This window comes from Physeter macrocephalus, chromosome 21, assembly GCF_002837175.3.
Source record: "Physeter macrocephalus isolate SW-GA chromosome 21, ASM283717v5, whole genome shotgun sequence".
Lineage (NCBI taxonomy): Eukaryota > Metazoa > Chordata > Mammalia > Artiodactyla > Physeteridae > Physeter > Physeter macrocephalus.
Window position 1 is genome coordinate 92,057,278 of NC_041234.1, and position 27,031 is coordinate 92,084,308.

A 27,031-nucleotide genomic window follows, 5' to 3' on the forward strand; every position below is an offset into this window, starting at 1 on the left:
GGCCTCTCCCATTGCAGAGCACAGGCTCCGGACGCGCAGGCCCAGCGGCCATGGCTCACGGGCCCAGCCGCTCCGCGGCATGTGGGATCCTCCCGGACCGGGGAACGAACCCGTATCCCCTGCATCGGTAGGCGGACTCTCAACCACTGCGCCACCAGGGAAGCCCTGTGCAAAAGCTTTTAAGTTTCATTAGGTCCCATTTGTTTATTTTTGTTTTTATTTCCATTTCTCTAGGAGGTGGGTCAAAAAGGATCTTGCTGTGATTTATGTCATAGAGTGTTGTGCCTATGTTTTCCTCTAAGAGTTTTATAGTGTCTGGCCTTACATTTAGGTCTTTAACCCATTTTGAGTTTATGTTTGTGTATGGTGTTAGGGAGTGTCTCTTTAACTTGATCTCACTCCAGCAGAGAATTTGCCGGCCTCTCCTAGTCAGTGAATTTTGAGTTGGGCTGTCTGAAAAGAGATAATGGGTTGTCATCTCTTCAGAGGCACAGGATGACAGATCTTGCAGATTACGCAATGATCAGAAGGAAAGTATTCATAAGTAGCACAGCCTGGAGCCCTTGTAAAAGCTCAGCCTGCTTCAACAAGGTGCCGTTGGTAAATAAAATCTTATGATTTCCAGCCTACTTATTTTTTCACAACTTACCTGTTATCATGTTGCATTCGCGCAGTTTTCTATTGAATGTGTATCCTTCCCCCAGATCTCAAATCAATATGTGTGTTTCTATACTGGAATGTGATCAAAACATTTTTAAAACTTGCAAACTGCATCAGAAGAGGAAAAGATCATACCCATAACTGTTAAGTAGAAATTGGTGTCTCTACTCATTTTGAAGAATTAAACATGGTTAGGAATTTGTGAAACTGCCACTGAAACTACTGTAGTGGTTAAGAGCATTCATGCCAGAGTTAAACAGCCCTGGCTTTGAATCCTGAATGAATGAGTTTTCTATTGCTGCATAGCAAATGACCACAAACTCAGCAGCTTAAAATAACACACACTTCTTATTTCAGTTTCTCTGGGTCAGAAGTATGGGCAGGGCGCAGCTGGATTCTCTACTCAGGGTTTCACAGGTGTTGGCAGGACTGTGATCTCATCTGGAAGCCCAGGGGCCTATTCCAAGCTCCTTCAAGTTGGCACAGTTCAGTTCCTTGTGGTTGTAGGACTGATTGGACCCGTTTTCTTGCTGGCTGGCAGCTGGGGGTGGCTGTCAGTTCCTAGAGGACAGCCTCACGTCTAGCCCCGTGGACCTCTCATAACACTTCTGTCTCCTTTCTTTAAGGCCAGTGGGTGAATCTCCCTCTCCAGGAAGGGCCCAGTTCCTCTCCCAGGGTTCACCCGATTAGGCCAGGCCCACCCAGAATAATCTCCCCTTTGGTGACCTTGGAGTCAATTGATTACTAACCTGATCAGGGGAGTGATATCTCATAATATTCACAGGTCCTGCTTACAATCAAGGGGAGGGAATTTTACAGGGTGAGTAGACTGGGGGCAGACCTCTTAGGGGGCATCATAGAATTCTGTGTACCATCCCTGCCCAACCTCCCTTAGTCTCAGTTTTCCCATTTTTAAAGTGTGAGCAATGATAGTATTTTCTACCCTACAGGATAATTGCGCGAATGAAATAACACGCGTAATGCATTTAGCACAGCACCTGGTGCTTAGCAAGCTTTCAATAAATGTTAGAATGGTAGTAGAGAAGAGCTACTTTTCTTCCTCCCCTCTTACCTTTTCTCTCACCCCAGCCATCCCATAACGTGAGGGCGTTGAAGGTAGAGCATATGAGCATATGAGCATAGGCTAAAGGAGTTGAGGGTGTTTTTTTTTTCCCCTAACGATTTAAGTACAAAAAAGGATTTCCTAAGAGTAAAGGTGAAATTTCTAAGACAGTTGTTTTGGAATGTCTAGTGGAGGCCTTCCTACAGATATCCTTCTAATCTGATTCTTTGCTAAATGAATGCATGTACAGTACTCAATTCACACCCTGGGGTATGAGATATCTAGTTAAGGGAAAAGTTTCAGATAGTCTCCTTATGAAAAAATGGTTTGGTGGATCAGTGATCTACAATTGAGAATACCTTTGATAATAAATGCTTACTTCGTAGAGCAGGAAATATCAATTTACAGGACCTGCAGTGGGTTTCTAACCTTTAGTCTTAGAGATATTCAACAGTTCAGCCTCACAATAGTCCTGAAATTTAGACTTAATTTATTCACATTCCAGGGGATTTGAGTGTGGTTCCATGGTCATCCCTAGAAGAAAATGCGTATGTGGTGCTTCTTCTGATTGCCTGTAGAAACTGATTAGACTTCAAAAATACTTGGAAAATAAATTCCCACGTGACAAAGAGTTGTTTAGAAAGCCCCATTTTGCCGATAGGAGTAGGTAGGGAGGCAGAGGAGGAGGAGGGAGGAGAAAAGAAATGAAGGGCAGAGACATACAAAAGGCAATGCCTGAAGTTTACAAACAGAGGGAATCACTTCCTGAGAGTTTGAGTCTTCAAGAGGGAACTGAACTTGGGTGTCACTTTTCACAGTAACGACTTAAACAGTCCATTCCATTCGGCAGTAACAAATCTGCGTGTTGATCTTGCATGTGAGAAGTTTGGAAGTTTGAGTGTGTATAGTCAAGAACCAGCCACAGAAGGGGTTAGGGTGAAATGTCTGCCTGGTGGAACTGGGGAACCTTAAAAGTCTTACAGGATCCCATGTCCCCACCATCCTGACCATCCCCATTGGGCTCACCTACCACACCCAGCTTGAGTTCCCTCTCTGGGACTCTCGCTAGCATACAAGTGTCCTACAGCACTAGCTGCCTAGGAAGGAGCCAAGTTGGGGGAGGAGTTATGAGTTGTTACCTCATAGAGAAGACCTCAATTCTTGTTCCTTTTCCCTTGAAAAGGACGTCTACAGAGAGGTATGAGGATTCCCGTCTCCGTCTATATTTTTAAAAATTTTTAATTTTTAAAAAATTTATTTATTTTATTTATTTATTTTTGGCTGCGTTGGGTCTTCGCTGCTGCGCGCGGGCTTTCTCTAGTTGTGTCGACCGGCTTCTCGTTGCGGTGGCTTCTCTTGTTGCGGAGCACGGGCTCTAGGCGCACAGGCTTCAGAAGTTGTGGCGCCCGGGCTTAGTTGCTCTGCGGCATGTGGGATCTTCCCGGACCAGGGCTAGAACCTGTGTCCCCTGCATTGGCAGGCAGATTCTTAACCACTGTGCCACCAGGGAAGCCCCCTGTCTATACTTTAGGCTGTCTGCCTATCCCCTAAAAATTTTACCTGTACTTTCTTTAAAAAATAAAGTTGATTAAGAACTTTTGTGCATCAGAGGACACTATCGAGAGAATGAAAGGGCAGCCCACAGAATGGGAGAAGATATTTGCATAGCGTATACCTGATAAAGGATTAATATCCAAAATATATGGAGAACTCCTATGACTCAACAACGAAAAAACAAACAACTCGTTTTAAAAATGGACCAAGAACTTGAGTAGGCATTTCTCCAAAGAAGATAAACAAATGGCCAATAAGCACATGAAAAGATGCTCAACATCACTAATCTTTAGGGAAATGCAAATCAAAACCACAATGAGATACCTCTTCACACCTATCAGGATGGCTGTTATCAAAAAAGTGGAAAATAACAAATGTTGCAGAAGATGAGGAGAAATTGGAACCCTTGTGCGTTACTGGTGGAAATGCAAAATCGTGCAGCCACTGTGGAAAACTGCTTGGCAGTTTCTCAGAAAGCTAAATACAGAATCACCATACGATCCAGCAATCCCACTTCTAGGTTATAAACCCAAAAGAACTGAAAGCAGGGGCTCATATAGATGCTGGTACACAGTGTTCCTATCAACAGATCCTCTCAGTGTTTGTATCATATTATTCACAATAGTCAGAAGGTGGAAACAACCCAAATGTCCATCAACAGATAAACAAAACATAGTACATATGTACAGTGGAATCATATTCAGCCTTTAAAAGGAATGAAATTCTGACATGAGCTGCCACATGGATGAACCTTGAAAATATCATGCTAAATGAAATCAGCCAGACACAAAAGGACAATTATTGTATGATTCTACTTATATGAGGTACCTACAGTAGGCAAATTCACAGAGACAGAAAGTAGATTAGAGGTTCCCGGGGGTTGGGGAGAAGGGGGCGTTAGGGTTTAATGAGTACAGAGTTTCTGTTTGGGATGATGAAAAAATTTGGACATGGATAATGGTGGTGTTGCAGAACAATATAAATGTACTTAATGGCACTGAAGTGTACACTTAAAAATGGGTAAAATGGTGAATTTCATGTTATGTATATTTTACTGTAATAAAAAAAGCTAATAAAATTGATTTTATGTTTTTGGATTATAATAGCAATACAGGTTTGTGCTAGAAAAATTGGGGGGAAAAGCAGAAAAAGAAGAAAAAAATCACCCATAATCCCATCACTCAGAATACAGAAATGTTTAACGTTTTCATTTGACCGTATTTACTGTTAACTACTCTCCTCTTGTCGGTAAAATGACGCTCACTTTCTACCACTTCCTGTATAGGTAGTACAGTAGCGCCTACTTATTCCCCCGTGAAATTTTGGTGCCTTAAACAACCCCCAAACAGAAAAGAAATAGTTGTGAGAGAAGGAGCCGCCGTGGCAGGCGTCGTGTCTCAAAGCTGTTGAGCGCATCATGGGGACTTAATAGGGTCAGCAGGTCTGGCTTCCAGCTGCAGTTCTATGAAAAGTGTATAAAAGGGCTTTAAGGTCTTTGGTCTTTCTCATGCTACACACTGAGCCCTGGAGCAGCATCACATTTAGCCACGAATTCAAGTCCCCCTTAGACAGAGTGTGGCTCTTGCTTTAAGAGAAGGCGAGGGCTCTTAACTCTTGCAGTCCACTGGCTGCCTCGGGGCCTTCCGAAAGGAGCTCTGGCCATGGGTCCCCGAGGGAGAGAAAGATGCACTGCAACGGGCCGGCCGCCTCGGCCCGCTTGCCCGATGGCCACTTCACTTACAGCCTGCAGGCGGCTGCTGTCAGGTTGAGGTGTTGACAAGAAAGCAGGGCCGAGCCTTTGACCTGGCCAGAGGCTGCGGCTTCTCCAGTTGATGCCAGTGTGTTCCAGGAAACTCTTGCAGGGCTCAGGCCTGGATTACTCCCTCAAGGGAGGCCTCCAACGGTCAGAGGAAGGAGGAGAAGCCTCAGTGGTTTAGCGAGGGACGGGATGGCTGATAGAGAAAGCTCTGAAGCATTTCACTGGGCTTGGCCTTGAATTCTTGCAAGAGACTTCTTTGCTTTCCTGCTTGAAGATGGGATAGTGTTTAAATACGGGATGAGAAGTGCAGTGGAGGGAGTGGGCTTGAAATGGTAAGAAATCTTGCAGTTGGCTCATCCTCTGCCTATACATATTTAAAGCAAAGAAGCAATAATTCTGTTTTTCCAGAATTATCTTGATTGTGAAATATGTAAGCAGTGGCGGTGAAATAATTACACTCCTTAAACACAGAGGAATTCCACAAGCAAACAAGCGCTGTCCTTTGAACAGTCACCACCATAGGAGACTACACAATTATTCCCTAATGTCATTGCTCAAAACAGAGGGAATTTCCCTCAGAATGAGTTTATGAGTCATGTGAGATGATCCGGGCCTTTACTATATAGTCGCATCTTGTGTATTTTGTTTTATCACCTATTTTTTTTTTATATCATTAGGTGAGAGTCTGCATTTTGGTAATAAAGGAGAACCGTCATTTAAAAAAAAATCTGACTTCTAGTGGTTTAATTGTGTTCCTCCAAGTCTATAATTATGTCATGGTTGCCACCTGACCCCCCTTTTTTTTCCTGGTTGATATAGGTCCAGTCATTTTAAGCTAAAATGTTCTCTTTCTTAGGCTGGAACTTCACACAGCCTATTGAAATCCCTAGAATTTTTAAACACCTTGTGTGAGAACTTGGATAAGGATTCACTCTTGACTTTTGGAGTGGTATGTCATGCACATAGCAGGTGCTCAAGAAATATTTGTTGGTAGATGCGCTTGGAAAAATCAAAGGGATTTGGGAACACTGGTCCCAAATTCTTTGTACTCTTCTGAAGTTTCTCTTATGTTATTTGGAACACTGTAACTATCCAAAATCAACAGTATGGGGCTTCCCTGGTGGCGCAGTGGTTGAGAGTCCGCCTGCCGGTGCAGGGGACACGGGTTCGTGCCCCGGTCCGGGAGGATCCCACGTGCCGCGGAGCGGCTGGGCCCGTGAGCCATGGCCGCTGGGCCTGCACGTCCGGAGCCTGTGCTCCGCAACGGGAGAGGCCGCAGCAGTGAGAGGCCCGTGTACCACAAAAAAAAAAAAAAAAAAAAAAAAAAAAAAAAAAAAAAATCAACAGTATGAATCCAATTTAGAAGGAGACAAAAATTGAAAAGAGATCGAGAAATATCAAAATGGTCACTAACAGTGATCCTCTATGGATGATGAGATTCTAAGGAACTTTCATTTTCTTTTTTACATTTTTAGATTAAAGATTCTTCAGTGAACATGTATTGCTTTATAACGACACAAAACCAGTAAGTCTTATATAAAAATAATGCAATCTGTTGGTGTGAAGTTAGTAAGGCAGTAGATCTTAGGCTTTCTTGGGTCACATACTCCTTTGAGGTTCTGGAAAGCTCTGGATCCTTTTCCCGTAAAGGTGTACATACAACATTTTCCATATAATTTCAGACTTTCACAGATCCCACGTAGCCCGTCCAAGGATCACTTAGGACCCCAGACTAGGAACCAAATTAGAAATGGAGAAAGTGGCACCCAGAAAGGAGTTGGCTAAATAAATGTGGCAGGATACAGGGTTATATGAAATTTGTTAACGTCAGCGTGGGGACATCGGATTCAGTAGACCAGCCCTTGCAGCAAGCTATGCAAGTCAGCCAGGATGCCATTGTAAGAGAGGGGATTTTCCATTCGTGAAACCTCAAGTGTCCTGTTCTCTTTCAGGTCGTGGGGAGCTGACAAGGAGTAAGTAAGAGCCTTGAGGGTGGGACTGAGAGCCCAACTGAGCCTAGGATTTGTATCCCCGTATATGAATGCCTTGAGCACTCAGTCAGGCTCTTCTCCTGCAGCAGCAAAGACAGGCAAGCAGGGGGTTTGATCTAGGGCTGGGGAGTGGCCATGGATGTGGTTCCGAATGACAAGGGACTAGTGACAGGGCTATCGGCCATGGGGTCCAGGTTGAAATGAAAATGAACACAAGACAGGAGTGCGCTGTAACATGGAGAGGACGGGCAAGGGTGATGTTAGCCTAGTTGGAGATTGTCCTGGGGAGAAGGTGTGGAGATTCTTTTCTAGGAAAGACATAGTTTGCCATTATGACAGTGGTTCAGCCACATAATATAGGTAGAGGCTTGTAGAGGCAGCGTTGTTCTAAGTCTGAGGTCTTGCGGTGGCTTTGCACCGGATGAGGAACGTTGCAAAACGGGCCTGCTTAGATAAGGGTGTGGGGAGCGCTTCTTGCTAGTGCTTCTACGCATGTGTGGCAGGATGCATTTTGGATTACTTTTAGGGAAGGAAGCCAGAAAACATACCCGTAGGCACATTCAGCACACAGCAAATGTGAGCTCAAGGGAAGGGAGGGATGGGGAGAGAGAGGCTGTTCAGGAGGAAGTTTGGCAATGGGAGAACTGTTACCAGCACAAAATGAGTTTTGCTGGAGTCATCAACTTTCTCTCAAGTTTAATTCAAATGCCCAACCAACACGATTTTCTACCTCCTGACACTTTACATTTCTTCATGTAGGTGTGCCTGGCTCTATGAAAACTTCGTATATGATGTTGTGAATTTACCAAAAGAGAAATGAATGAGTGATGATTCACATTATTAAAGTGTTCAGTAGCCTGGCTCCTTTGGACAGCTACCCAAATGTGTGTATTTCAGTGAGCATTTTGTAGATGGTGATCATCTTGAAAAATTGGAAGAGGCAGGAAATCTTAATGTTGAGGGTTAGAAAGATAATGACAGCACAGGGAGATCAGCTCGGTGCTTGGTGACCACCTAGAGGGGTGGGATAGGGAGGGTGGGAGGGCGGGAGGCGCAAGAGGGAAGAGATATGGGGACGTATGTATATGTATAACCGGTTCACTTTGTTATAAAGCGGAAACACACCATTGTAAAGCAATTATACGCCAATAAAGATGTTAACGAAAGAAAGAAAGAGAAAGAAAGAAAGAAAGAAAGATAATGACAGTGGATTCATAGTTTGCTCATTCAGTCATTCAAGATAAAATTTGGGGGTGCTGGGGATAGAGCCGTGAATAAGACAAAGGCTCTTGAATCACAGAGCTTTCATTCTTTTTTTTTTTTTTTTTTTTTTTTTTGTGGTACTCGGGCCTCTCACTGTTGTGACCTCTCCCGTTGCGGAGCACAGGCTCCCGACGCGCAGGCTCAGCGGCCATGGCTCACGGGCCCAGCCGCTCCGCGGCATGTGGGATCTTCCTGGACCGGGGCACGAACCCGTGTCCCCTGCATCGGCAGGCGGACTCTCAACCACTGCGCCACCAGGGAAGCCCAACAGAGCTTTCATTCTAGTGAGGGGAGAGGCAGAAAAGGAAATGGGCACCTCAGCACTTCATCATGGGACTAGGATGGGGAAGGAAGTTCAGGCACTAGCTCTGGGTTTGAGGAGGTGGGTAGCAGTGGGTAGGAGGGAGTGGCCATTTGCACCTAGAAAGATGGGCAGCTTCATGGAGTCTTGCAGTGGGGCTGGGGGAAGAACTGGAGCAGCAAAGGTGGGGTAACAGGGCCGGTTAGGAGACCTGCCCACGGGGGCTGGAGGGCCTGGGCTGGAGGCTGGGGCTGGAGGCCAGATCTTATAAGCCTTGCTAAACGGTTCAAGCTTTTTTCTGCAGGCTATGGTTTTTATTTTAATTAAGAAAATTTATTATTAATTATATTAGTATATTATGCATTCTCCAGGAGAATGTAGTGACTTTCCCATTTTTACCCCAACATTTTTCTCTGCTTCACAAATCACCAACTCTGCAGGCTATGTTGAACCATTAAAGGGGTTTAAACAAAGGAATACTGTGATCCAACTTATGTTTCATTGAAAATTTAACCATCTGAATCAAATTAGCCATTGAAAAGGTGTTGGAAACAAATTAAGTGCAGATTGGCAGTTGATCTTTTCAAAATAAAATGTTCAGGCGAATTTAATCTGTCACAAGGAAGATGCAAGCAAGTATTTCTTTATTTCTCTGTTAAAGAAAAACAGAGCCCTCACTTTATTTTCCTCAATAGTTTCGTATGCAACTCTAATGAGTAGTTTTCCATAATTCAGTGTATTGCTCCTGGAAAATGTAGACAATGGGGCAAATTTTCAGCCTATGCTGTCATTTTATGGATTAATTTCCATTAGCGCTGACCTTCTGGCTTGCAGTGTATAAATATGAGTAAAACATCTGTTCATGTCATTCCCCTGCTTAAAAACCTCTGCTGGCTGCTCACTGCCTACACTAAGAAACAGTCCAATCTCATGGCCTTGGCATCTGTGGTCCTCCGTAAACGTGCCTCTCCAGCTCTTCCTGGCCATTTCTCCTTATTCTGCGTATCCCCAGACTCCTTGAACACATGCTTTTCATCCTCGTCTATTACTTCCGCTCTCATCTTTGCCTGCAATGCCTTTCTTCACCTTGCCTGCCATGGGCGTTTTTATTCAGTCCTGCAGGGCTCAGCGCACATGCTACCTCCTCTCTGAGCTTCCTTCACCCGTGGAATTAATCTGCATCCCCCCCCCCCAGCACTCTCTGTGTCCCCTGTCCCAGCTCTTATCCCATCGTGTATTTTTTATCCCATCATGTATTTTTTTTTTTTTTTTTTTTTTGGCTGCGCCACATGGCATCTTAGTTCCCCCACCAGAGATGGAACCACGCCCCCTGCAGTGGAAGCTCGGAGCTTTCATCACTGGACCGCCAGGGAAGTCCCCATCCCATCGTATTTTAACTCTCTGTTGAGGGCGTCTGTCTTCCCTTCGAGCTCATGAGTTCCTGAAGGGCAGCACCCACGTCTTGCCCATGTTTGTTTTCTCAGCTTTGTAGCCCACTGCCTCTGGCACATGGTCGATGCTCTGTGACCGTCAGAACTAAGCTGTGTGTTTTGTGTTTCTGTGTGTAAAAGCTCCAGAAGAGCCCTCGGGGAGCTACAGGGCAGCAAGCCTCACTTTTGTTCCAGGCCTGCCAGTGGAATCTCTGGCTGCAGCCTGGCTACAGTGTAGGATCCCCACACATTGACACCTAACCATTCTAGTGAGGGACCTGGTGGTTGCTGTACGGGGAACTCTTCTTCCTAAATAGTGGAGGGGTTTTTTAGGTATAAGGAAGTGAAACTGGATAGGTTATTTTTTTCCCTAGCTTTCTTAATAGCTTTGTTGAGATGTAATTTGCATACCATACAACTCACCCATTTCAAGTGTCTGTGTCAGTGGTTTTTAATGTATTCACAGATACGTGCAACCATCACATCGATTTTATAACATTTTAATCCCCTCAAGGTTATTAACTTAAGAACTTCAGAAAACCTTTCATAGGGGTCAACCCCTAGGACTCTCCTATCAAGTGGTATCTCTGATGATACAGGTTTGTCACAGGGAGGGAATTGGCTTAAAGAAGGAAACAAAGGTTATATACAGGCATTTTTTTAAGAAGAAGTTGTGTAGAAAAGCTGAATAGCCAAGGGATGGTTAAGCAAGGGATGCTGGTCTGATTTAACACCCTTTCCTAAGAGTTGAGAGAGGCCAAGCTCTAGGAGCTGTACCCCAGTGAGACCCCATGAGGCTGGATAATGTGGACAGGAAAGTGAGAGATGAGTTTCTGGATGGACAAGAGCTGGGGAGATAATTGAAACTTATTAATAGGAGAGTAGGTTTTGAGCTTGATTATGCTCCGCTAGAGCGACATGGGAGTGATTGTAGACTGAACGCTGAGAACAGTCTGCCCAGGATGCGTTAGGGCGAGAAGGACAGTAAAACTTGGAGCATGATCAGGAAGATCATCTATAGATTCCTGCCTCAAGTCACCAAAAGGCAGAGCCTACTGGAAGAAGGTCTGCCTATTTAATCACAAGTGGGTAGATAGGATAAACATGGCTCAGGTCATCATATACTGGAATATTATACCAAGACATAGGGCATCTCCTGATATTTTAAAGAGGTAAACTTAAGAAAAATCAAAGGAGCTGTCTATTTATTTCAAACAGCTTTTAGAATGTATTATCTCATGAAGTGGTATAAACTGAAAATACTGGTAAGGTTCAAAAAAGGCAGAGAGAATTTCAATTAATGGATAGATCCAAAATGACCGATTATGGAAAATGAAAATGTTGGTAGAAAAGGGCGTTTTTGCCCCTGTCAAGGTTGGTTTTCAAAATGGGGCCCATCAATTTTCTTTACTCCATTGTCAGAAGCAAATTAATGGGATGGATAGACCAGTGGTTGGATCCAGTGTGGAAAATGATGTGTGGCTGGCTGATGTATAGATTACTGAGCTTTTGTAACGAAATAGGCTTGTCCTGCTGTTTTCAAATGACACAAACAGGACCTTTGGGTTTTTATGTTTTCATGGAATGTAAGTAATCTAGCTGGCTAAATCCACATACCTATAGAACATCAGTGCCCTTTACATTTTGTTCTGCTTAAGAATGCAAGGTATGTTATGGTTCTGTTTGTCAAACTCAGGAAAACGTCAACAAGATTTCTTTTCTGTCATTACTGGAGTGGGAACGAGGATCCAAGGCAGGTTATAAATTAGTTGATGGGCACACAATCTAATTTCTCCTTGCTTGAATGAATTATCTGTAATAATTTTGTATGTCTATGTGAACTTGTTAAATTCTTTAATTTGTTAGAAAGAAAGCCATTATGTGTAACCAAGGTGCATTTTCTTTCTTTCTGCCAAAAATGGCTTGCTAAAGAATAGAAACAGTGTTCTTCTAGTTTCAAAAAGCTACTTTGCCATTCTCTCAATTTATTCAATCCTTTCTTTTCATTTTTACCTCTTTTTGTCTTATCTTTGAGTCATTTAAATACTAGCAGAAAGTGGACACAAAACGTAAGGAGTGATTGAATTCAAATCAATTTTCCTACCTGTCGGCCGGCATATTGAGTAAACATATAATTATCAGTTAAAGTGAAGTTTGGGGGTATAGAGTTCATCGAAATTCTATTTATTCATTCGTAGATAATCTAGATTATTTGCATAATATTTGAGTTGGCTGTAATGAAAAACACTTGTTAACCGAGTTTGATTTAATCATATAGTACTTATGAGACTTGTTTATTTTGTGATTTAAAAAAAAATATAAATTCTTTGTAGGTTTTTAAAAATAGTTCTTGAGTTTATATAAATAGCCAAATAGACTTAGAGAAGGGAAGTAATTTGGCATTTAAAAAGAATTCCTCCCTATGTGAAAACTCTAAACAGGGAAAAAAATGAGTTTTATTTTTCCTCAGTTAGATTTAAATACCTTCAGAACCTCATTTTGCAGATTTCTTGGAATCAGAAATTAAATTCAAGCTGGGATCTGAAAATGAATTCTGAAAGCCTTAGCTAATCAATGACTTGTCCCTCTCTCCTTGTGTGCTGCCATTTTGGCTTGGAAGGCATACATGTAGGATCAGTCTCTTTGTATTATTCAGCCGGTTATCCCTCATGCACCACAAAAGCTTCTGGCTTTGTAGTTCTCGCGGCTGTCTTCTAGGTTCTGTCTGTGGAGGATACCGAGGTGAATTAGACACGGTCCCTTGACAGTATCTTACTGTTGTTTTTTTGTAATCTGATTCTTACCCACTTGAAGTCAAATCTGCCAACTCCTTTCCCCAAAGTAAAAGACCTAAGGTGCTAATCCCTACTCATTGATGGCAAATGCTAAATTGGAAGCAACAGCTAAGAAATGTAAAACTCCTTATCCAATTACATTACAAGCTCTGTAAGCCAGTCATGCTCAGCATCATCAGGGCCGATGAGAAGGCAAGATCTCACTTTGGTAAAAATGATGGTGTAGTTCAAGTAAGCGCTAGCAAATCCTAAAATGTCACGTCCATCCAAGGAAATTAAACATGGTAGGAGTGAGGGTGGGGAAATGTTTTGTTTTTGTTTATGTGTATTATGGTTAGGAGTACTGGCTCTGGAGTCCATCAGATATGGATTTGAATCCCAGCTCCACTAATGTGTGACATTGGACCTGCCTGAGCCTCAGTTTCCTTGTCTGAAAATGGGCACAATAAAAGAACCTCCCTTGCAGGGTTTTTGAAGGAATTAAGTGAGATAACAGAAAATGCTTAGCTTGGTGTATATTAATACTCAGTGTAAAGGACAGCGAATATACAAGGCACCGTTTCCCCCTCCAGGTGTTTACAATCCCACTAAGGAGACGAATATGCAAAGTACCCACGGTGCAATTACAGCTATATGTGAGAAAACGCCACAGTGGTTGGGAAGGACATTATGAGCTGTGGGTGAGAGAGGTTGGAGGTTGGGCTGTCACAGGTGTAAATTAGGAATAAGCATGACCCAGTGGTCTCATGAAAAGTATGATTTTCCCTTTAGCTCTTAGCTTTAAGAAAGGTCAGTGTGTTGAATGTGATTTGTATGTGGGTTTTCGTGCCAACATTTGTCCTGAAAAACAATCTTTATTAAAATGTGTTTGTGTCGGGCTTCTCTGGTGGCTCAGTGGTTAAGAACCCTCCTGCCAACGCAGGGGACACAGGTTCGAGCCCTGGTCTGGGAAGATCCCACATGCCGCAGAGCAACTAAGCCCGTGTGCCACAACTACTGAGCCTGCGCCCTAGATCTGGTGAGCCACAGCTACTGAGCCCACGTGCCACAGCTACTGAAGCCCATGCGCCACAACTACTGAAGCCCACGCATCTAGAGCCCTTGCTTCGCAACAAGAGAAGCCACCGCCATGAGAAGCCCGCGCACTGCAACGAAGAGTAGCCCCTGCTCGCTGCACAGCTACTGAGCCCACGTGCCACAGCTACTGAAGCCCATGCGCCACAACTACTGAAGCCCACGCATCTAGAGCCCTTGCTTCGCAACAAGAGAAGCCACCGCCATGAGAAGCCCGCGCACTGCAACGAAGAGTAGCCCCTGCTCGCTGCAACTAGAGAAAAGCCTGCAAGCAGCAGCGAAGACCCAACACGGCCAAAAATAAAAATAAATAAATTTATAAAATAAAATAAAATAAAACATGTTCGTGTCTATTTTGCCAAGTTGGTTGTACTAACTGAAGAGATGGCCTTCCCTCCCGTAGCATCATCATCAGATAATATTAATTCAAAGCTTCTTCTGTACTTGAGTTCCTTTCGGGAAAGAGGGAAAGACATGAGCTGGTGAAAGGTAATCATATGATTGAGAAAAGACAAGGTCGTAACAAAGTCAAATACTCTTTGACGTGAACCTTATGAAAAAGTCCCTTACAGTTATGATTCCTTTGTTGCCATGCTGTGTAGGGTCCCCCTCTAGAAATCTCCAGTCTGCAGTGGTGACGTTTCTCGTTTCTGCTAGTCACAGCCCAGATTTTGCTGCTCCCATTCGTCATACCCCGCTCTTGACAGTTACCTAGTCTCCGATCGTACAGAATTTATCAACTAAAGTAGAAGACAAGATGAAATGATCCGAGACCACATATACCCATACAGGGAAATTCTGCTGACTGATATAAAGGTGAATAGATGGGCTTGCACACTTTAATGTGCGAGAACACTTGTGCAGTCGCTTTGTTGGAAGAAGATGTGGTATCAGAGGGTCTGCCAAGATGCATGGAAGCCAAGTGGTGCTTCAAGTTATAACAGCTTCTGTGATCAACTTAAACGTCTTGGGTTTATCCCCCTCCCGCTCTAGACCGTGAGCTTCTCAAGGGCTAGCACACGGCCTGGACCTTAGCAGGGACTTGATAAGCGTGCTCTACCACCAAACCCACTTTCTTTTCTGCGTTGCCGGAAGCAACATGTCCCCAGTGGCCATTTTGAGCGCAGAGTGTTATTTTGAGATCTCTGGAGAAAGCACTCCAAACCCTGCTCCAAATGTCTGAAACAAAAGGGGGGCTAAATCCCTTAGGGGGTCTGGAGACATTCCCAAGGGAGGGAGGTGGGGGAAGGATGGGAAGGAGAGACTTGAGGAGTGTAACCCCCTCTTTTTGAGTCTGTTCCTTCTTTCCTAAGATGGTTGTCGTTTTCAATAAGATTATGTTCAGATGCCATTGAAACAGTCTGATCACAATACTGCAAAAATCAGCTTCTAACTTTTGGGCTAAATCATTCTCCTTCTTAAACCCGTCGTTGCCGTGCTCCGTCTGGCACCAAAACTTAATGTGGAGAAGCGGGTGGCAGTGGAAGAGTTTTGAACTGGCTCCGTGCCCCACTGCTAAGCCTGCTCTGCTCTCCCTCCCAGAGTGATACAGAAGGGATTCTGTGAAGCCAGTGTTCACTTCTGACTTGCAGAAGAGACATTCTTAGAATTCTTAAGGAGAACTAGTTTCTAAAAGTCGAAAATTTACCAGCAAACGAGTGACCTTTGGTGTAATATCTAAGCAGAAGTAACCCAGGCCGATTTTGCACTGTTGACACGGAAATATTACGCGATTATGATTGCTTTTAAAAAATGCAATTGAAATGATATGGTTAAGTTTCTAATGAGAGCTTAAACCGGCTTACTAGTCACGTGCGCTTGTAAATACATGAGTGGTTGGAGGGTTGACTGTATACCTGCATATACATATTTACATATCATTTTAGGGTCGCAAGCTTGGTTTTACATTTATACATACATAGTTAAGATGATGAAAGATCAGTCATCCTGTACACTGGATGTACAGGGGCCACCACAAAATCATAAAGTCTTAAAGTGTTTGATGCTGTTAGTGACTCCCGGTAAGATTCCATTGCTTCCTCTCTTTGTACCAAGAAGCAGACTGTAACCGAATCTGTACTGATGAGTTCCCTTTTTCAGTCTCTGTCCTTTCACTCTATGTTAGACATCAGAAAGTTATCTCCATTTGCGGAATTGTGCATTTCTTCACAATTTGAGAGTTTACACGTGGAAGTCTATTTAGATTTGGTCCGAGTGGCCCAAGTCTGGAAGAGTGTACCGTGTCCTGAACCATGGCACAAAGGTTGACATTTAAAAGTTTCTTTTTCTAGGGATTAGGAAAATATTGACTTATTTTCCTTTGGGGGGCTAATATAAAGCTTACTGTTTCCATAAATGTATTTCAATGAAAAAGAGATTTTTTTGAAGACAAATATGAAGTATATGATAGTGCAGAAGTTGTGGCAGAAATCTTGAAGGTTGCACCATGAGTAAGTCGAGTTTGGGAGACACTTAAGAACAGAAAAAGGATCAGTAGTTGGAAGACTTGGATTTTAATCCTGATTCTACTGCTAGATGTAGATAGCTGATCTTAAGCCTCCGAGACAGTTTCTTCATGTACAAAGTTGAAATGATAGCATTTTCCTTGTCTATTTGATGGGTTTTGGTTAAGAAACGGGTAGAATATATATTGAAAGTGTTTTCTTAAGACTGCAGTCATCTTGGAGTGAAACAACCACCAAAAACCCTAATAATATGAGCAGCAAGTTATTTCAAGAGAGCTCAGGAATCAGTGAATGAGAAGTTTCAAAGGCAAACTTTTTTTTTTTCCCCCTGCATGGTGAAAACTGAGTAGGTTCCAAATTTAGGCTGACGGTTTTCCTGTCACTGCTTAGGAAGAGAAGACTGAAACATATGCTCCCTTCTCTCCAGATTATATAAATGCTTTTGCCTTTTACTTAACGCTGCTACAGAACTTATAGAAGGACGCAGTGGGACCTTGCTATTATTTGGGTGTTTATAAACTACTGATTATTATTATTATTTTAAAAAATAAATTTAGTTATTTATTTATTTTTGGCTCCATTGGGTCTTTGTTGCTGTGCATGGGCTTTCTCTTGTTGCGGCGAGCGGGGGCTACTCTTCGTTGCAGTGCGCAGGCTTCTCATCGTGGTGGCTTCTCTTGTTGCAGAGCACGGGCTCTAGGCGCGTGGGCATCAGTAGTTGTGGCACGCGGGCTCAGTAGTTGTGGCTCTCGGGCTCAGTAGCTGTGGCATGCGGTCTCCGTAGCTGTGGCTCACGAGCTGTAGAGCGCAGGCTCAGTAGCTGTGGCTCGTGGGCTTAGTTGCTCCGTGGCATGTGGGATCTTCCCGCACCAGGGCTCGAACCCGTGTCTCCTGCATTGCCAGGCGGATTCTTAACCACTGTGCCACCAGGGAAGCCCTAAGCTACTGATTATTATAACACAGTTTTCTTGCGTTAGGAAAAAGCACCTTTTCAGGCCAGTCAGTGCACGAACTGGCAGGAAGGCAGTGCCCAAACCTGAGAGAAAGACCCTTTTTGTGTGTGATGGAAGCTTTATTTCGGGTAACGCTGTAAGTCTGATAATCAAATCATAAAGCCGAATAGGAAAGTTAGATAAGGGTTATGTTCTAGACCGCCGGGCAGAGCTGCCATTAAATCATGGTAATTCTAAAAGTCAAAGGTTTTCCTTGTCTCTGATGCCAACAGAGTTACAGCTGAATCCTACTGACAGCTCGAATTGTGCTTTTAATTCTGGGGAGAGGGCTGGAGAAACAAATGGGGATTGGAGGCAGCTGGGGGATGGGAGGGGGCCCTTAATCCTTCTCTTTTTCTTTTTGTAAAAATGAAGCCGGATTCACAGGCCTAGATCTTCTTCTAGGGGAAGATTTGTGGGACCCAGAATAGCCACCCCAGCTTCTTCTGCAGTTGAGCTACCCCTGACAAAGGAGTGGGAGTGAAGACCGAGAATGCTTTGTTGAATCAGTTTTCTATGAAAAGTGAAACCTCGTTTTCTGTAACATGAATATGTGGCCTTTGAAACACAGGGAGAGCTGGAAGTTTCATTTTTAGAAGGCATATACTGTACATTTAAACAAGTGATTCATTTTGACGTATCCTTTAGCATAGTAATTTGACAACTAGGTTAGAAAGCTGAAGGAGGATTTTCTTTTTCAGAGTTACTTGGAGCAGGTACCTGTGAAATTATTGTGCAGAGAAGATTAACAGATGCTAATTCAAGAGGTTAAACAATGAAATTGGAGGACTGTTTTTGCAATCTGTATTGGGAAGATAGTTGGCACCGAAAGCAAAACTTTGAAATTATTTTCGGTTTTAAGGCTTGCCTTTTTTTTTGTTGTTTTTAATGGGGGTATAGTTGTTTTACAGCGTTGTTAGTTTCTACTGTACAGCAAAGTGAAGTAGAGTTCCCTGTGCTATACAGCAGGTTCTCATTAGTTATCTATTTTATACGTAGTAGTGTATATATGTCAGTCCCAATCTCCCAAGGCTCGCCTTCTTAGATGGGGCTTTATTCACTTAACTTCTCTGAGAAATTGATCACAGACTCTAAGTGTTAGGGCTCAAGCTGCAGTCACAGTGTCCTTTCACTTGGGTCCACGAAACATGGTAGATTTGGGACAAGGGGGTCAAATGTTCCTGTCAGAAAAATCTCTTGAGTTCACAAGATAGGACTTTTTTTTCTTTTATTTCAACTCGCTTTGCATGGGTATCCATAGACATGATAGGGGTGATCTGCTTGATTTGATCTCATGGGTCAATAAATCCAAACTTAAGGCTTGAAATGAAATATATCTTTGTTAGGATCTTTTTTCCCCAAGATTTTTTGAGATATAATTGAAAAATAAAAGTATATATTTAGAATGTACAGCGATTTAATATACGTATACCTTGGGAAATGATTACCACAATCGAATTAATTAACACATCTATCACCTCACATGGTTACCTTTTTTGTGTGTGTGAGAATGCTTAAGATATACTCTCTTAACAAATTTCAAGTGTGTAATACAGTATTGTTAGCTATAGTCACTATGCTGTACATTAGATCCTCAGAACTCACTCAACTTATAACTGTAAGTTTGTACCCTTTGACCAACATCTCCCCGTTTTCCCTCACCCCCTGCCCTTGGCAACCACCATTCTACTTTTTCTTAGATTCTACGTATAAGTGATACCATACTGTATTTGTCTTTGTCTGGCTTATTTCGCTTAGCATAATGCCTTCAAGATTTATTCATGTTGTCGCAAGCAGCGGAATTCCTTCTTCTCTATGACTGAACAATATTTCATTGTATATATGAACACGTCACGGTTTTAAAATCCATTCCTCTCTTGATGGATGCCTAGGTTGTTTCCATGTTTTGGCTGTTGTAAATAATGCTGCAGTGAACACGGGAGTGTAGATATCTCTTGGAGATAATGATTTCTTTTCCTTCAGGTATGTACCCAGAAGTGGGATTGCTGGATCATATGGTAGATCTATTTTTAAGTTCTTGAGGCACCTCTATACTTTTTTTGTTAGGATCTTTTAGACTTGTTGAACACTGATTCTCATTCGTTAGAGTGGTTTACTGTCACCTAACTAATCTTACAGAGGAAACTCTGTGACGCCCTTCAGATATGGAACTGTGATATAGCTGTGACCGTGTATAAAAACGGTTCTCAAAGGATTGTTTGGATACAGTATACTGGAGACTGCGTCAAATACTATGTACACAAATACAAATATAACCCCTATTCCATTATGCTGTTAAGTTTTAATATATCTCAAATTCATCCATTATGATATTAAGTTTTAATATATCTTAAATTCAAGTTTTCTTTATACAGTTTTCATTATAAAATTATTAAGAAAAATAAGTAAAACATTATTACTAGAAATCAATAATATATACCCGCCTGGGTTTACAATAGTGTGTTGAGACATGGCTCTGGTAGAATCTGAATATCTCCAAGTTCATCCAACACTAACGACTGGATGTCTACTGAGTGCCAGGTACTGCTCTAGGTGCTAGGGTTATAGTGGTGAACAGATGAAGGGAAATCCCTGCCCTTAAACAGGCAGAGAGGTAAAATAGACAGTGTATCAGATCAGGGTAAATTCAGTGAAGGAATAGATGATAGGAAGGTAGGTAATGGGATCCTCTTCCAAGTTCAGTACCTTGAACTTTAGTATCTTCCTGTATTTCTCAGGGGAGGAAAGGCTGTATGATGTGGAAAGAACAGAGCTTTGGAGTCACAGACTCAGGTTTGAATTCCAGCTCTGAAGGTGGGCAAGTTACTTAACCTGTTCTGAGTCCAGGATTTCTTCATCTGTAAAATGGGGACAAAGATTTAATCTATTTCATAGGGCTATTATGAGTCTTATGTGAAAAAATGTAGAGAAAGCACTTGGCACGGTGCCTGGTATCTAGAAAAGGCTCAGTAAATGCTGTTATCACTCTTATTAAATCAGTCACATCCTGGATTTCTCAGGGTCACTAACGCTGCTCCTTGTAACCGTGGCCTCGGGCTGTGGCCCTACTATCAATGGCCGGGTCACCTGGAAGTCCCACAGGGATCCCCTGACTTTGCCACCTGGAACCTCATCCTTTCATGCCCTGCCCATTGGATCAAGCATCTCCAGTACCCATGCCAGCCCCAGCTGTTTGGAAACTTGAGACATCCTTTGGACAGCGTGCCTGGTACCGAGTAGGCACAGGAATGTTGATACTTTCTCCCCTTTAGTTACCCAGTGAATAGTGCATACTCAGTAAATATCAACTGACAGGCTTCCATATATGCCACTTTTTGTTTTGCCTTAAATTCAATAAATTGTTGGGAGGCACACGGATAAGCAGAGTACAGGGCTGTCTCTCCTGAACTCTTGTGTTTAGCAGAGAGATCTGTGTTTATATGTATGTATTCGGTGTGTGGGTCTAATTATGGAGAATATTTCTCTCATAAAAGTGTCTCCTTTAATTGCTGAGTATCAATAATCCCTTCTTTGATGAAATAATGTATCTTTGACACATGACAAGGAGGAATTACTCTCTCGTGAGTTTGACAGTATTAACTTTCTTTTCGTCTCTCATCAAGGAAAAGACCAAGGTTGTTGAGCCCTTGGACTATGAGAATGTTATCACCCAAAGAAAAACCCAGATTTACAGCGACCCCCTCCGAGATCTGCTTATGTTTCCAATGGAAGATATATCTGTGAGTTCACAAGCACTTCTTTAAAGAACAAAACTGCATTTTTCAAGGCGGTTCGTAGAGCGAGGATGTTCTTTGTCTTCTAGATCTCGGTGATAAGTCGTCAACGCAGAACGGTGCAGTCCACTGTACCAGAAGATGGCGAGAAGAGGGCCCAGAGTTTGTTTGTCAAAGAGGTAAGAGGCTCAAAGGCCACAGAAGAAAATTCATCATTCATTCATTTTAAATATACTGTATTTAAAAATACTGTTTCCTGGGGATATCTGTATGTGTATGGCTGATTCATTTTGTTGTGCAGTGGAGGCTAACCCAACATTGTAAAGCAACCATACTCCAATAAAATTAATTTAAAAATTAAAAAAAATAAAATACTCTTTCTTTAGTGTAAATGGAAAATAAAATCACTAGAACTTAACTGACCTACATAACAAGTCTGTATGATGTGATATAGCGGATACAATTTAAATACTTTCACAAGTAGCTTGTATTCATAGTCTTTTTTTTTTTTTTAGAAGGCAAAGGACATTGTTTACTTTTATTTATTTATTTATTTATTTATGTGGCTGCGCCGGGTCTTAGTTGCTGGCATGCAGGATCTTTCTTGCGGCACGCGGGATCTGTAGTTGCAGCATGCGCGCTCCTAGTTGGCGGCATGTGGGATCTAGTTCCCTGACCAGGGATCGAACCCAGGCCCTCTGCATTGGGAGCGCGAAGTCTTAACCACTGGACCACCAGGGAAGTCCTCTTAGTCTTTTTTTTTTTTTTTGAATACTCTTTGGACTTGGAGTCAGAGTGTCCAGGAGAACATGTGAATTGGTATTTATTGCCACCAACTGGTCTAGGAAGACACGGTTAATCCCCAAAGGGAGATCCCAGTACCAGCATTCCCCAAATGATTTTTAAAAGTCTGTCAGCCTATGACCAGACATAAAAAAAGCAGATATACATGTACTTTTCGTACATTTCAAATTAAAGATTCTTATTTTCTTTCAGTGTATTAAAACCTATAGCACAGATTGGCATGTGGTAAACTACAAGTATGAAGACTTCTCTGGGGACTTTCGAATGTTGCCGTGGTAAGTTTAGAATTTAAGGGAAACTTTCAAGAGGGGAGTTATTAAACATTTTACCTTTTTTCAAACCATTTGTGAAGCTTCTCAATTATAACATATAATAAAGCAAAACCTCGAACAGCCAGCGTGTTTGGTAAATGTAGTTTGGGTAATTGGATATATTTTAACTTTGCTCATTGAAATTTTTTCCAAAATGGACGAGTTCACTTTTTGGCTTTGGTACATCTATATTGACCATAAAATCATCTTTCTTTGATTCTGGATAATGTAGTGAGCATTTTCTAGTGCTGTCAATGAAAGAGATAGAAGACATTTGGCTCAGTTTGATGGCCCCAGACATCTCTTGACAAAAGTACATCTCTTTGAGTTGCATTGAAGGGCAGCCGTGAGCACCCTGGCCCAAGATCCAGACTGTCAGGGTTCAAATCTTATTTCTGCCACTTCCTAGCTGGATGACCTTGGGCTAGTCACTCAGTCGCTTGAGCCCTCACTTTTCTCCCCTTTCTCATCCGTAATACTATTAACCTCACAGGATATCATACGGGAGATATTTTGGAGAAATAAGACTTTGGTGTAGCCTTTTGTAGTTTTCAAGACACTTTCCCAGACGAGAAAACTGAGTCTTCAAGATGTCCTGTAAAGCTGAGTCCTAAGATGATCAGTCCAGGGTCATACAGCAAACAGACGGAAGAGCCAGAATGACCTGATGTTGCTTTTAGGCCTGGGAAAGATAAGGTCCCACCACCAGTGACAGCTCTGGCACGTTCCTTGCAATTTCTGCAATTTGGGCTTAGTTACGTCTTCGTGGCTGGCTGCACATGTGGGAGTCCTTTTACAAAAGGTAATGCAAGTTTAGTCAGAGGGGAGAGTCTGACTTTGGAAAGGAGAAAACAATTTCTCCTTCTTATGTCTTGACGTTTACCTTGGTTGTGAAAGAGAGAAGTCTACTCATCTTGCTTTTTTTTTTTTTTTTTTGTCTCTTCTGCTTAGTGTCTAAGACAGCTCTCTTGTATTTTCAGCAAATCTCTGCGACCAGAAAAGATTCCCAATCATGTATTTGAGATTGATGAGGACCATGAGAAGGATGAGGTAAAGATGGGGGCAACTGCACTGTTTTCTTCAAGATCACTTCTGCTGAGAGATTTCCCTGAGAAAAGATGAGGGAAAGAATTGTTTTTGAATGATCTGCGGCCAGCTTTCAAGCTGACGAGTGTCTTTAAAAATTTTTTTTTAATTGTTGCATTTCCAAATGGAGCTTAGGAAAAATCAAGTGAAATGGGCTGTGATGTTTTCCCACCTGTGGGACGCACGTGTAGAGTTGCTTTTTCCGCACTGGGCATGTGACATGGTGATTCCTCTGGACTCTCCTGCCTGATAGATCCTTCTTGGGACAGATGGCCCGGATGTCTTTTTGTCTCTTCTGCTTAGTGTCTAAGACAGCTCTCTTGTATTTTCAGCAAATCTCTGCGACCAGAAAAGATTCCCAATCATGTATTTGAGATTGATGAGGACCATGAGAAGGATGAGGTAAAGATGGGGGCAACTGCACTGTTTTCTTCAAGATCACTTCTGCTGAGAGATTTCCCTGAGAAAAGATGAGGGAAAGAATTGTTTTTGAATGATCTGCGGCCAGCTTTCAAGCTGACGAGTGTCTTTAAAAATTTTTTTTTAATTGTTGCATTTCCAAATGGAGCTTAGGAAAAATCAAGTGAAATGGGCTGTGATGTTTTCCCACCTGTGGGACGCACGTGTAGAGTTGCTTTTTCCGCACTGGGCATGTGACATGGTGATTCCTCTGGACTCTCCTGCCTGATAGATCCTTCTTGGGACAGATGGCCCGGATGTCTGTGACATTTTGAGGTGCAGTTTGACTGTTTATGTAATGCAGAAAACTTTCCCAGAAGACAGTCCGTACGATCCAGTAAATACTGAGTGCCTACTGTGTGCACGGCACAGAGCCTTTCATCCTGTAGTTAACAATTTCAAGTTTAATCAGGCATCTTCACGGTGGGGGGCGGGGGTAGGGGGAACTTTATGCTTTGGAAAGTGAGGCAGGGCCTAGTTCGTGCCCCCCCAGCTGTTTGATTAGATGCCAAGCCAGCTGCTGTTTTACTGATGGTTTTTGCTCTGTTTCAGGATTCCTCATCTTTATGTTCTCAGAAGGGCGGTGTGATAAAACAAGGCTGGTTGCATAAAGCCAATGTAAATAGCACCATCACGGTTACCATGAAGGTAAGAAGTAGTTATTATATTATTTCATCATTTTAAGGATATTGCCATGACTAGCCTGTCTGGAAACAATATTTCTTTTTCCAAATTTCTTACAAGGAGCCCTAGCAAAAAAAAAAAATCTTTAGTGAGAGGATTCTCACAAATGTATGGAATTTAAGAACTCTGAAACCTCAGGATAAATTTAGAAGTACACCTTTTTAAAGAAATGTGATTATAATCTTCTGAATCAGGATGTTTAAAAAGGAGGCTGTCAGTTGAATGAAGAAAATAGCTTTGAAACAAAAAAGGCATCAGAGGTTCCTGTGTGGAAATGAATGTAAATGAGTAGAAAAATAGGGTACTCTATTTCTTTAGCAGATATTAATTAGGTGCTTTTTTTTTTTTGTGTGTGGTATGCGGTCCTCCCTCTGTTGTGGCCGCTCCCGTTGCGGAGCACAGGCCCAGCGGCCATGGCTCACGGGCCCAGCCGCTCCGCGGCATGTGGGATCCTCCCAGACCGGGGCGCGAACCCGGTTCCCCTGCGTCGGCAGGCGGACGCGCAACCACTGCGCCACCAGGGAAGCCCTAATTAGGTGCTTATTATACGCTGTTCACTGTGGGGAACATATGGCTCGCTAAGATGGGATCCCTGGCCTCCAAAAGCCTCCAGACTAGATAAGAAACATACCAAATTAACTACTGTACCAAGCGGTACCTTAGTGCTGTCAGAACTAGAGACTTCTGTAGTTTGGCCAGAATAGCGAGTTTGTGTATGGGGTTTGTGCGTGGCCTTGAGTGCCTCGGACATGAGGTTGGCTGTTGTTCGGGAGGCTGTGGAGAGCCATTAAAATCCAAAGGTAAAACTAACAAGCTACTTGAAGATTCTGAGCAGAAAACCAAATCATTCTCTGATACCAAATATAACTGTCCTTTCAGATATTCAATAGAACATCATGTGGTTTGCCGAGGATGATTCAGACTTCCATTAAGTATTAAAGGTCATTCTATCTTTCACACAGCCTGCAAGCAGAAACCATGGTTGTCTACCAAGGGGAGACTCACATTTTATCTTAATTTAATATTTTGCCTGCTGCTTTCCATTTAGTGGTCATGTCCTGTTCTCACTTTCGTTTTCAAGCCCTGAAAATAACGAATCCAAGTGGTAGGATGCTTCCTATATGTCTCCTGCACCTAAGCCTGGGCCATGGCACGTGGTGAGGATAAGAAAATCCACTTACTGGTGACTTAATATGTGCCAGGCACCACGCTGAATGTTTCATATTCTGTATCTCTTTTAATCCTCATGGCAGCCCTAAGACACAGGTATTATTATTATTCTTGGTTGACAAATGTGGAAAGTGAGGCACAAAGAAATTCAGTGATTAACCCAAGGTCGTATAGCTTCGAGTTTTCAGAGGTGGGATTTGAACCGAGGAAGGCTAATGCCTGAGCCTATGATCTTAATCAGCACACTGTTGATGCTTCCTAGCTGAGTGAGTGAGACTGGAGCGTTTATCGTATTACCTATCAGAGTTATCGGGTTCCGAAGTGCATGTGTGAAGGTGAAAATTCTGGGCACTTTGTTAGAAAATGCTTCTGTGGTTTTTGACTGCACTCCCTTCCCCTAACCTTCTCAAAATATTAAAATGCTTTACCCGTACTTAAGTTTTAGTTCAACATTAAGTAAATATAATGTATGGAAATCTGGATTCCTAAAACAAGACATTAGGAAGTTAATATCTTTACAAAACAATTCACAGGATTCCTTTCAATAGTGAGTTATTCTAATGACTTTAAATTATAATTTGCTTTACATAAAACTTTTTTAGGAGTTCATGTATTATAAATCAAAATACAGTTGTCTGTAAAAAGTGCATGCTTTAAATTTTCTTTCATAATTTGTGAACTACAGATTGGTTAATATAGTAGGCAGAATAAAAACCCCTATGCAAAGGTGGAATCCGTAAATGTTCCCTTACGTGGCAAAGGGGAGTTAAAATCACTAATCAGCTGGTAGGGAGGTTAGCCTGGATTATCCAATGTAATCATCATGGTCCTTTTAAACTGGAAGACGGAAGCAGAAGAGGAGAGTTGGGGAAAGAGATGTGAGGGCAGAAGCAGGGTCAGAGAGAGATGCTGTGTTACTGGCTTTGGAAGATGGAGAAAGGGCCAAGAAATGGAAGCTGGAAAAGGCAAGGAAGTGGATTCTCCCCTAGAGCCTCCGGGAAGGAACACAGCTCTGCTCTAACCTTGATTTTAGCCCAGTGAGATCCATGTCAGACTTCTAACCTCCAGAACTGTGAGATAATACGTTTATGTTGTTTTCAGCCTCTAAGTTTGTGGTAATTTGTTACAACAGAAATAGAAAAGCAATTCAATCAGTTAGTCAAAGATTGATTGTTTAGCTTTTGTATTGTCTACCCCTGAGATTGCAAACTCCACTGCTTAACAGAGGCCAGGCAGGAACCATAAATTCCTGAAGCGGGGGGTGGGGGTGGGGGTGGGGGTCCGAGGCAACCTGGTGACCACGTGGCCGGGCTGAAGGGGACAGCTGCTGCTTGTTTCCCTCTAATCGTTGCTCTGCTGCTGCTGATCTAGGCTCTTTGCTTTTCCTCTTTTTTTATCCCCAGCTGTTCATATTTTGGCTGCTTCTTTCTTCTTCT

General features: G+C 42.6%; 1 protein-coding gene across 4 annotated transcripts in view; it reads left to right on the forward strand.

Annotated features, from left to right (window-relative positions):
• DOCK11 (dedicator of cytokinesis 11) overlaps positions 1-27,031 on the forward strand; it is a 188,736-nt gene that overhangs the window by 22,208 nt on the left and 139,497 nt on the right. For 3 of the 4 annotated variants that reach the window (XM_055081656.1, XM_055081657.1, XM_024128107.3), the window contains exon 1: positions 24,308-24,389. In XM_055081656.1, the coding sequence (XP_054937631.1) occupies positions 24,384-24,389 (6 nt within the window). In that variant the 5' untranslated portion in view covers positions 24,308-24,383. Of the gene's footprint in view, positions 1-20,970; positions 21,088-21,170; positions 21,261-22,077; positions 22,161-23,176; positions 23,247-24,293; positions 24,390-27,031 lie in introns of those variants that run through there. The other variant, XM_024128108.2, reaches the window with a different exon arrangement.